This window comes from Marmota flaviventris, chromosome 17 (genome assembly GCF_047511675.1).
Source record: "Marmota flaviventris isolate mMarFla1 chromosome 17, mMarFla1.hap1, whole genome shotgun sequence".
Lineage (NCBI taxonomy): Eukaryota > Metazoa > Chordata > Mammalia > Rodentia > Sciuridae > Marmota > Marmota flaviventris.
In genome coordinates this window covers 54,616,693-54,629,278 of record NC_092514.1, presented here as the reverse complement: position 1 = coordinate 54,629,278, position 12,586 = coordinate 54,616,693, and the positions used below count along the sequence as shown (strand labels likewise).

Here is a 12,586-nt window from a genome sequence, read left to right as displayed (position 1 = left end):
TTTTTCTAAATATAGGAGGAATTAGAATGCACTTGTAATTGGATATTGTGTACTGCTACTTTTCAAAGTATACATTTTTAAAACTTTCACTCAGGATGGTAGTGGTAGTAGTGTGCCAATTGTTATTTGGCAAATGTAATGCTATAAAGCTGTCTGGACAATTGGTAGATTAACTGCTTGTTTACCATTAAAATTCATTGTAGAAGTTGATGAATGACAATGTGTTGCCTATTAAGGATTAAGACCAGTAACTAAACCACTGTTATTCTGTTAACATAAACCTCAAATTCTGAAAGAGTTTTTAAAAATATTTTATTTGTTTATTTTTATGTGGTGCTGAGGATTGAACCCAGCACGTGCTAGGCAAGTGTTATACTGCTGAGCCACATCCACAGTCCCAGCTCCAAATTCTGAAAGATTAAAAAAAATTTTTTTTTTTGGTAGTTGTGGATGGACAGAATGCCTTTATTTGTTTATTTTTATGTGGTGCTAAGGATTGAACCCAGTGCCTTACACATGCTAGGTAAGCACTCTGTCACTGAGCTACAGCCCCAGCCCCCTGAAAGATGTTTATTCATTTTGCCCTTTGGAGCAAATCCAAATAAGTGCTTCATTTTTCTCTTGGTTTCTGAGCTTTTCAAGTCAATTAAGATTTTATTTTTAATTTTTAAGATTTTTATATTTAAGTCAATTAAAAAAATTTTTTTTGGTCCAAATGTAATACCAGAAATGGCCAATTTGGTGTAAAGGCTTTAGTGCTGTTTGGATATGTTCTGGTGAAATATACAGTAAAAAGGAATGTTGCCACTTCATAGAAAAGCTGAATGCCTAAGCAAATTTACCAGATACAGTGGCACACACCTGGAATCCCAGTGTCTTGGGAGGCTTGAGTTCAAAGCCAGCCTCAGCAACTTAGTGAGGCCCTGAGCACTTAGCAAGACCCTGTCTTAAAGAAAGAAAGAAGGGCTGGGGATGTGGCTCAACCGGTAGCGTGCTTGCCTGGTATGCGTGCGGCCTGGGTTCGATCCTCAGCACCACATACAAACAAAGATGTTGTGTCCGCCAAGAACTAAAAAAAAATATATATATATATTAAAAAAGAAAAAAAAGAGGAAGGAAAGAAGATTTATGAGAAAGATTCTGTCCTCTCGTTGTGGATTGAACCCAGGGCTGTGGGCATGGTAAACATATGTTCTACTGATCCACACCCGTAGTCCAGATTTTTTTTTTTCTGGTGGTATTGGGGATCAAACCCAGTGGTACTCTACCACTGTACATTCCAACCCTTTTTCTTTGTTGAGTCAGTTTTTCACTGAATTGCTCAGGCTGACCTTGAATTTGATTTCTTCTTGCCTTAGCCTCCAGAGTGGCTGGGATTACAGTGTGTACCACTGTGCCTCACTCCAAAAAAAATTTTTTTTTTCTTTTAAATAAGCCAAGGTAGTTTCACTTTGTAGTTCTATGTGATATATATATAATTTATATATCTGTATCTATATCTATAATTTTTTTTGGCGGGGGCGGGGGTATGGTGTTGTGGATTGAATCCAGGGCCTGTGCATGGTAGGCAAGCACTCTATCAATTGAACCAAATCCCCCAGCCCTGTGTTAAGAGTTTTTTTTTTTGGTACTGAGGATTCAACTCAGGGGTACTGAACCACTGAGCCACATCCCCACCCTATTTTGTATTTTATTAAGAGACAGGGTCTCTCTGAGTTGCTTAGTGCCTTGCAGTTGCTGAGACTGGCTTTGAACTCAGGATTCTCCTGTCTCACCTCCCAAGCCTCTGGGATTACAAGAGTGCGCCACTGCCCTCCCTGTGTTAGAGATTTTGATAGCCTGTTAACAGGCTTAATATTAATAACATTAATATTATTTATTTATTTTGTTTAGTAGGCTAGGGATTGAACCCAGGCCTTGCAAATGCTGGACAAGTGCTCTACCACCAAACTACATCCATTAGCCCTTATCTGTGATTTAGACCAGGTAATTTTAATTTATAGTTTATCATGTTTAAATGTGCATTGGTTATTGGGACTGGGGTTGTGGCTCAGCAGCAGAGCTCTCGCCTCCCACATGTGCGGCCCTGGGTTCGATCCTCAGCACCACATAAAAATAAACAAATAAAGTGAAGGTATTGTGTCCAACTATAACTAAAAAAATTAAATATTTAAAAACAGTATGGGGGCTGGGGATGTGGCTCAAGCGGTAGCGCGCTCGCCTGGCATGCGTGCGGCCCGGGTTCGATCCTCAGCACCACATACAAATGAAGATGTTGTGTCCGCCGAAAACCAAATAATAAATATTAAAATTCTAAAAAAAAAATAAAAATAAAAACAGTATGTATTGGTTATGAATAAAATGAGTGCTCACAAATACAGCATTTACATACAAATATCATATTACTCCAATGTCTTTACTTAGTCCTCGTGATTCATTCAATAGTATAAGAACATCATTGATCTTCATACAAGTTTTGTTTGGTCTACACATTGTTTATGAAAATTTTAAATTAGTTTTCATCAATTAAAAATTGGGAGATTGGGGGCTGGGATTGTGGCTCAGCGATAGAGCGCTCACCTAGCACGGGCGGGACCAGGTTTCGATCCTCAGCATCACATAAAAATAAAGGCATTGTGTTGTGTCCATCTATACCTAAAGAATAAATGTTTAAAAAAAATTGGGAGATTGCGTATGAAATCTGAATTTGTGACTTTTCTTTCTTTCTTTTTTTTTTTTTTAAATTATAAGGTCTCTCAACACTGTTTGCTTTTTACTATAGCAAAATTGGTTGGCTCCAAGAAATAGCTACTCTCTCCTTTCTTTATGGGTTTAGGGGATTATGTATAGCTCCAAGTGGCCAGCTGTACTCAACTGCCTGGTTGGCTCCAGTAGGCATATTTATTCCATTTATATTCTTATTTTAGATTTAGACCATTCAGATGTCTGAGAATGAATTTCAGATTTGTTTAAAGCACCAAAATAAATGTATATAATCAGGCTTATTTCCAAATTGAAAAATGGTCAAGGGTTTGTTTATTTATTGTAGTGCTGGGGCTCAAACCCAGTGCATACTCTAGGGGCAAGTTTATTGTTATTTTTTTGGTGGTACTGGGGATTGTACCCTTAGTACCCTACCACTAAGTGACATCCACAGCCCTTTTTGTTTTTTTTTATTTTGAAAGAGGGTCTTGCTAAGTTCTTTAGGTTGAACTCAAATTTGTGATCCCTTTGCCTCAGCCTCCTGAGTTGCTGCTGGGATTACAGGCATGCACCATTGAACCTGGTTTAGGGGTAAGGTTTTTATTATTATTATTTTTTAATATTTATTTTTTAGTTGTAGTTGGAGATGATACCTTTATTTATTTATTTATAATTTTTTTTTAGTAGTAGTGAGACACAATATCTTTATTTTATTTATTTATTTATTTTTATGTGGTGCTGGGGATCGAACCCAGTGCCTCACATGTGCTAGGCAAGCACTCTACCGCTCAGCCCCAGCCCTAAGAGCAAGTTTATTTTTTTAAATTTTTTGATGTGTGGACCTTTATTTTATTTATTTATATGTGGTGCTGAGAATTGAACTCAGTGTCTCACACTTGCAAGGCAAACGCTCTATCACTGAGCCACAGCCTCAGCCCCCTAGGGTCAAGGTTTTAAGCAAGCAATTCACAGAGGAAAAACTTAATAATGTGTATGTGTATACACACAAAAAATTATATATATACACACATAAACACACATACATATATACACACGAATATATGAAAAGATGCTTAGTAAACAATGTTATTTAGTAATTTTTTATTTTTTGTGGTGCTGGGGATTGAACTCAGATGGTCTCTACACTGAGCCACACATCCCCAGCCCCTTTCCTTTTTTTTTTTTTAAGAATTTTAAAATACACACAGACAGACACACGCATGCACACATACACAGTTGATGGACCTTTGATTTATTTATTTACTTATATGTGGTGCTGAGAATCGAACCCAGTGCCTCATACATGCCAAGCAAGCACTTTACCACTAAGCCACATCTCTAGTCCCCAGCCCCTTTTCCTTTTTTTTTTTTTTTTTTTTTGAGACAGGTCTGGCTAAGTTGCCCATGCTGCTCTAGAACTTGCAATCCCCCAACCTCTGCCTCCTGAGTTGCAGAAAGCTCACAGTTAGGCTTCTTTCCCTGGAATAATTATTCCATGTGTGCATGAGAAAGCATGGATCAAGATGTTTATTGTACTACTATTTTCTTCAAACAAAAACATCATTTAAACAAAAAAGTGGAAACAGCCTTACTTACTTTGTTTAGGAAGAGATTAGATAAATAATTGGTTTATTCAAAGAATGGAATACTACTATGTCAAAAATTAATGAATTAGGGGCTGGAGTTAAATCACTTGCTTAGTCTTTGTGAGGCTTGATCCTCAGCAACACATATAAAATAAAGTAAAATAAAGGTATTCATCTACAACTAAAATTAAAAAAAATTAATTAATTACGTTAGTTTCTATAAGCATTGTCTGTCCCCCAAATATAATATTAAATGATTTAGGAATGGTGGCACCTGCTTATAATTGTAGCTGCTTGGGCAGGCAGGAACATTGCAAGTTCAAGGCTAACCTCAGCAACTTAGTGAGACCCTACCTCAAAATAAAAAATTAAAGGGGCTGGAGATGTAGCTCAGTGGAAAAGCTCCCCTGAGTTCACTTCCAGTGTGTGTTTGTGTTTTGGGGGGGGGGGTTGCTAAATAAAAAAAGCAAGTGTGAAAGTTTGTAAGATTGTACACATTTTGATACCATTTATGTAAAATTAAAATTATTTACAGGTCCTTATATATGTGTATCTAAAGTACTGAAACATACTTGGGAAAGAGATACATTAGCCTTAGGATAGTGGTGTCTTTAGGGCATGAGGAAGAATGGAATGGATTTTTCATTGAGTCTATTCAGTAGTCCATCATTGTACAGGAGGAACATGTTCCAAGATCCCTAGTGGATGCCTGAAACCACAGGTAGTACTGAACCTTTATATGCTGTGTTTTCCCCCATATGCCCTGCAGTGTTGCCACATTGTACCAGAGTTAAACTGTCCTTCATGGTTAATGCCTAGGTACCTCCTTTGTATCACTACTCTTGCACCCTGGGGCCATTATGAAGTTAAATAAGGTCAATATTTGAATACAAGCACTTCAGAACTCAGTAGTCAATCTGATAACCTAGACTAGCTTTTAAGGCTTTTAAGTTACTAACCGTGGTAGTGTGTACAACCTGGCAATGATAGACAAATTGCTGATTCCCAGAAGAAACAGAATGAGATTTTATCATGTGAAGGTGGACAATTTTAAACTTAAGAATTGTTACTTCTGGAATTTTCAGGCTGCCAGGGGCCATGGACAAAGGCGGGGGATACCACTATATTTTAGTTTTTTGGATCAGAAGAAAATAAGATTATCTTAAAAGCCAATTTTATTTTGGGACTTGGGTCATTAGTGTGGGTCATTACATTTGGGAATAGTGTTTCTTTGGGAAAAGAAAAATTTGAATAGGTTCTTATGAAGTTTTGACCTTATAATATGAGATATACCTTTTTCTTGTATCCTCAAAGAAAACCTCATGCTGGGTTAAAATATGTAATTTACAGTATGTAAAAAATGTTTTCTAGGAATGGGATTGTGGCTCAATGGTAGAGCGCTTGCCTAGCATATGTGAAGCACTGGGTTCCATCATTAGCATCACATAAAAATAAATAAAAATATTGTGTCCATCTACAACTAAAAAAATACATAAAAAGTGTTTTCTGGGCTGGGGTTGTGGCTCAGCAGTAGAGCCCTTGCCTAGCGTGTGCGAGGCCCTGGGTTCGATCCTCAGCACCACATAAAAATAAATAAATAAATAAAACAAAGGTGTTGTGTCCAACTACAACTAAAAAATAAATAAAAAAAAGTTTTCTAATTTAAAAAAATTTTGAAATAAAAAAAATTAATTAAAATTGTTTTAAATCCCAGTGTAAGGAGAAAAGATGCTTTTATTTGTTTCATTGGTTAGATGTTTAAATAGTGTGAAATAAATTTATTAAATTATTTAAAAAATTTATTAATAATAATAAATGTTATTGAAACATTTGGAGTTGAGTGCTGTGGCACCCACCTGTAATCTCAGTGACTCAGGAGGCTGAGGCAGGAAGATTGGGTGTTCAAAGCCAGCCTCAGCAATTTAGTGAGGCCCTGAGCAGCTTAGTGAGACCCTGTCTCAAAATAAAAATTTAAAAGGGCTGAGGATGTACTCGGTGGTTAAGTAACCTTGGGTTCAATCCCTAGTACCAAAACAAAACAAAAACTATAACTTGGAAAATAATGAATTATATTAAGACTGTTCTTTTATTTCTACCTTTGATGCATAAATACTCGTCCAGATTTGGTTAAGTCTGGCAGTTAAGTCTGCAGTAAATTGCCTGCAATATTAGTCCAAAATGAAGATGTATGTATTACTAATATAGGCTATTTTTGATTGCTTTCTTTTCCCCTTAGGTGAGACAGGCGACCAATCAGATTGTGATGAATTGTGCTGATATTGACATTATTACAGCTTCATATGCACCAGAAGGAGATGAAGGTAAAAGCTGTTTTTCATTTTAATTTGGTGTGTGTGTGTGTGTGTGTGTGTGTGTGTGTACATGTGATACACACTTTCAGGTTAAGATGTCAATGTTTGTTACTTTAAAAATAGAAAAATCTGGGAGCTGTGGCGCATGTTTATTATCCCAGGTACTTGGGAGATTGAGGATTGCTGTTTTGAGGTCCACCTGGGTAGTGAGACCCTGTCTCAAAATAAAAAGGGCTGGGGATGTGGCTCAGTAGTAGAGCACCCATGGATTCAATCCCCAGTACCACACGTAGACATACACACATATACACTCAGAAAAGAAAAGAATATTTTATAGATTTATTTTTTGGGAAAAAAACAAAAACAAAAGATGTTTATGAGAAATATTTGAATAGTATAATTTCTTTTTTACATTTTTTATAACTTTATTTATTTATTTTTTGTGTGGTGCTGAGGATTGAACCCAGTGCCTTACATGTGCTAGGCAAGTGCTCTATCACAGAGCTACAACCCCAGCCCAGAATAGTATAATCTTATTGAGATACAGAAATGTCACAACTTAAATTCTGCTTTAAGCATTAACTTTTTTAAGACCATAAGAAAATCAGATTTTCGTAAGTGTAAAATCAGTATAACAATATGTATAGTAAAGCTGATGAGTTATTTTAAAAATTAAGTACTTTGAACATGGAAGTTTCATTAAAGGAGCTTAGTTTACTTGAGTTTTTCTACTCCTCCACAACTTTATTAAATTTTTAAGATAATGTCTTAACTTATAATTAAGAGAAAAATACTTGCTTTATGAGAACAAATTTGAAGGTTAGAAGGCTAGATGATAGGACTGGTTTTTCAGGAAAAGCATGTTAAAATGAAGAGTGGCATAGAGTATGAAAACTATTAATATCTTAAACATGAGAACTCATATCAATAAGGATATAATCAGTTTGAACCACAAATCTTATTCTCATGTAAGCTTCACTTTTTTTAAAAAAAATTTTAATATGTATTTTTTAGTTGTAACTGGACACAATATCTTTATTTATTTATTTTTATGTGGTGCTGAGGATCAAACCCAGGGCCTCACACTTGCTAGGCGAGCGCTCTACCGCTGAACCGCAATCCCAGCCCCAAGCTTCACTTTTCAAAGATGTTAAGTTTGGGCTGGGGTTGTGGCTCAGCGTTTCAGTGCTCACCTCGCACACGTGAGACCCTGGGTTTGATCCTTAGCACCACATAAAAATAAATAAATAAACAAAATAAAGATGTTGTGTCCATGTATAACTAAAAAAAAAATATTAAAAGAAAAAAAAGATGTCAAATTTGGGGCTGGAGTTGTGGCTCAGCGGTAGAGCACTCACCTAGCATATGCAAGGCCCTGGGTTCGATCCTCAGCACTTCATAAAAATAAATGAATAAAATAAAAGTATTGTGTCTAACTACAATTAAAAATAAATATTAAAAAAAAAAAAAAAGAGGGCTGGGGATGTGGCTCAGCAGTAGAGTGCTTGCCTAACCTGGGCAAGGCCCTGGGTTTGATCCTCAGCACCACATAAAAATAAATAAATAAATTAAAGATATGCAACTACAACTAAAAAGTAAATATTTAAAAAAATTTGAAAAGAAAAAGATGTCAAGTTTGATATAAGCTTATACAAGTACATTAATATTGGAGCTGAATTGCCTTTTACTTTTGACTTTACCTTGCCATTTCTTATCAGAATGGTTGATTGTTTACTCTGAGACTTCCTCTTAAGTCCTCTCATTTGATATAAAATAAGTTAAAAATTTGATCTTTCAATTTACATTTTGTATTGTTATTTCTTTTCTCCTTTACATTAATGCTGAAAAGAAGCATACAAGGTTTATTCTAAGACTTGGCAAAAAAAATTATCATTATTATTTTTGGTGGTACTAGGGATTGAACCAGGGCGGTTGTACCACTGAGCTACATTGTCAGCCATTTTTATTTTTATTTTGAGACAGGGTCTTGGTAAGTTGTCCAGGCTGGCCTGGAATTCACAATCCTCTTGATTTAGCCTACAGGCATAAGCCTTGCTCTGGCAACATTTATGTCATGTATTTTTCTTTCATTATCTTGTCCATACCAAGTTGAAGTAGTAGCAGTTAACTGTGAAGAAAAATGGAAGTACTTCATCCAGTTACATCAAGGCAAGCTTTCTTTGTTATAGGTAGAGAACATTGAAATTTAATATAGGGTTTTAAAATGGTGCCCAGAGATCCAGAAAATTAAATGTACATCCTCCAGCTGACATGGTTTGAACTTGATTTGTTTTTTATCTTCCTCTACTAAAAAGCCAGGAAAGAATTCAGAGGACAAAAAGTTTTGAGTGTGCATAACTGAATTAGCTGTGCTAAATTTATAATTATTCATTTCTTTTTTTTAAATATATGCATTTTAGTTGTAGTTGGATACAATACCTTCATTTTATTTTATTTTTTACATGGTGCAGAGGATTCAACCCAGCGCCTTGCTCGTGTTAGGCAAGCACTCTACTGTCAAGCCACAACCCCAGCCCCAGTGATTCATTTCTTTCTTTCTTTTTTTTTTTTTTTTTAACTTTTTTTTTTTTAAGTTGTAGACAATACCCTTACTTATTTATTTTTATGTGGTGCTGAGGATCAAACCCAGGGCCTTGCACGTGCTAGGCGAGCGCTCTACCGCTGAACCACAATCCCAGCCCAGTGATTCATTTCTTAGGGAAGCCGAGTTAATGTTCTATAAGTGACTCAAGAGAAATATACACATTTATAGAAAATGAAAGGATTTGGAGACAGATTCAAATAAAACATGAAATTTTTTTAAGTACATAAATTATTTTCCTTCAGAATTAGGGTACTTTTCTCATCTCTTCTCTTCTATAGCAACACGAAAAACCTGGAGTCATATGGAAACCCATTTAATTTTAGAGTATAAGAAAATGGGAAATGGTATTAATTTGGTATTTTAAAATTTGTCAGAAACAGGGTTAGATTTGGCCTTTTATACTACACACACACATACACACACAGAGATCTTAATTTTGCCCTTAAATATATTAGCAGTTAGTGATTTTTACCTTCTGGGGAAATATAATGTGTTGTTTCTTCAAAATTAGCAGTTATGATTTTTCAGTGCCAGCTCTTTCCCAAGCTGTATACTGATGACAGGGAAATAAATGAGTAAATAAGACATCATTATTTGATCCAACTTATCACACTTCTAGTACCCATTAATGCTTACAATTGGCCTTCTGCAAGATTGATTTAGATATTTGTAGCCACTAAATTTTGTTGCTTTAAGGTAAAATCAGAAAATTCTTTGAAGGCATAAAACTGTTGCTTCTTTGTGTGAGTTTTTAATGGGTGTAAAAAGGCCATCTTGTGATATATGCAGTAATCCTGAAAGACCTATTGGCATGTGTCTCTTTAAACTAAGGCACTGTCTTTTAAATATAATTAATTAAAAAAACCTATTTGAGATCCTACTTTGTAATATTTAAAAAATGAGAAATCAGTAAGAAAAACGGCTGAAAACTGTTTTTTTACTGTTCTGCACTTCAAGGGTTGGTGAAATCACTAGCATTTAAGCCAGTACAAGGAATGTACCTCCCTACACAGTGCAGGGATTAGTATTGCCATCAGCTTCTGCAAGAGAAATACGAAACTCTTGAGTGCCTGAACTCAGGTCTAACAGGTAAAGAGTTTTTTAACTTATCATTATAGATGGCTTGAGTGTAACTACATAGAAAATTATCACTTGAAAGTTTTATACCAATTTTTCCCTTATACTCTGTCAGGTATATGTTTGTAGAATTAGCTGTATAAGAAAACATTTTCCATTTGTGACATAATATTTCATATAAAATTCTAATATATAGTTTCAAATCTGCTAGCATCACTTTGGTTTATCTATATAAAGCATGCAAATTTTAACATTTTTCTCAAAATGTGATTGCATATTTGTATGCATGTGAGTGTATGCATTTGTTTAATGGAATGAAGTAGCTTATAAATATTGCCAAATAGTAATAATTTCAGAGCAGAAGTGTTATATTAATAATAAAAAGGAATGGTTCTTCACATTAAAAAAAAATTTTTTAGTTGTAGGTGGACACAATGCCTTTATTTTTATATATTTATTTTTATGTGGTGCTGAGGATCAAACCCAATGCCTCACCTGTGCTAGGCAAGTACTCTACCACTGAGCCACAACCCCAAACCCAGTTTTTCACATTTGATCATATCTTTATCCAATTCTTAGTAATATCTATCCTATCATAAAATTATATGTAGACAACTAGTAACATTAATGAGCCATTATCTATTTGCTTTTGACTTATTTAGTGTCATTCTGAAAAGACATGCAACCCTCAAAGCAGAAAGATTGAAAGAAAAGGAAATATAAATTTTAATACAAATATATTAAATATATATTATAGAATTTCATAAAGAAATTTTAAATGAAAGGACTCTTAAGTATAACTTCAGTTCTAAAAGATACAATATAGATTAGAACCAAAGTTCTTGTGGGGACAAATCAATAACAAGAATGAGTGAATTGGTTGGTTTAGGAAAATGAGTGACAGGACAGAGGCTGAACCAAAGAAAGAATGTTTCATATACATATATTCAAATTACAAAAAGAACTTTCATGGCCAAATAAAACATTTTTGTGAGCCATTTTGAGTTCTGCTGAAATGGCTCTGCTGAAGAGATATTCCAGGGAAGTGGTGTAATTTGCATCTTCTTTGTATCTTGAACCTAAAGACAAAATTTAACATAGCTGCCTCATTGAACAGAGGAAAAACCCTTATGAGAGTCTTATAGGCTTTTTTATTATTTAATTTTTTGTTCTTTTTATTTTTACTTTTTAATTTTTAGATTCTCATAGGCTTTTAATGAAAACATATAATATGCCATATTATGGTGAAATATGTTAAATTGAGTTTGTTGTGTGTACTCCATTGATACATGCGGTGTTGTTTTGGGGGGTGGGGGGAGGGTACCTGGGATTGAACTCAGGGGCACTTGACCCCTGAGCCACATCCCCAGCCCTATTTTGTATTTTATTTAGAAACAGGGTTTCACTGAGTTGCTTAGCACCTCATTGTTGCTGAGCCTGGCTTTGAACTCAAGATACTCCTATCAGCCTCCTGAGCAACTGGGAATACAGGTGTGAGCCATTTCAAAGGGCTCTCCCACATAACTATATCTCCAACCCATAAATACTCTTAAAAAGATTCAGAATCTAACACAATCTTTTTTTTTTTTGGAAAGCTTTTAGAAGTTTTTTATTTTTATTTTTTTTGTCGCTGTAGATGGACAGCATGCCTTTATTTTATTTGTTTCATTTTTATGTGGTGCTAAGGATTGAACCCAGTGCCTCTTGCATGATAGGCAAGTGCTCTGCCTCTGAGCTACAGCCCCATCTCCTAGAAGTTTTTTTTTTTGTTTGTTTATAACTTTATTATTATTATTTTTTTTTGTTGTTGTAGATGGACAGAATGCCTTTATTTTGTTTATTTTTATGTGGTGCTGAGGATTGAATCCAGTGCCTCACATGTGCTAGGCAAACACTCTGCTACTGAGTTTATTTAAAAAATAAAGTTATACAGCTCCAGCCCTATAACTTTATTTTTTTAATTTACTTTTATGTGGTGCTGAGGATGGTACCCAGTGCCTCATAGGTGCCAGGAAAGCGCTGAGCCACAACCCCAGCCTTGTTGTTGTTGTTTTGGTGCTGGAGTTCAAACCCAGTGTTCTAGGCAAATGTTCCACTACTGAGGTACACCCCATGCCATTTTTAGAGGCCTTATTTCTGAGATCTTACTTTTATTAATTAGTGAACACTTTTTGTCTCTAGTTTATTCACTATTCCTTAGTGTATGATAAAGTTTTGGAAATTTGAGTGTAAAGTCTTTGCTGTTGTTCTACTGAAGAATTTATGCACAAGCCACTCACCATTTCAGGCTACACTGAGGAACC

The 12,586-nt window shown here is 35.2% G+C and overlaps 1 protein-coding gene across 2 annotated transcripts in view; it reads left to right on the top strand.

Annotated features, from left to right (window-relative positions):
- Positions 1-12,586, top strand: part of Npepps (aminopeptidase puromycin sensitive) — a 91,141-nt gene that overhangs the window by 8,242 nt on the left and 70,313 nt on the right. Inside the window, exons 1-2 of one of the 2 annotated variants that reach the window (XM_071603649.1) lie at positions 1,901-1,986; positions 6,526-6,610. In XM_071603649.1, coding sequence (XP_071459750.1) covers positions 1,924-1,986; positions 6,526-6,610 — 148 coding nt within the window. In that variant the 5' untranslated portion in view covers positions 1,901-1,923. Of the gene's footprint in view, positions 1-1,900; positions 1,987-6,525; positions 6,611-12,586 lie in introns of those variants that run through there. The other variant, XM_027924630.2, reaches the window with a different exon arrangement.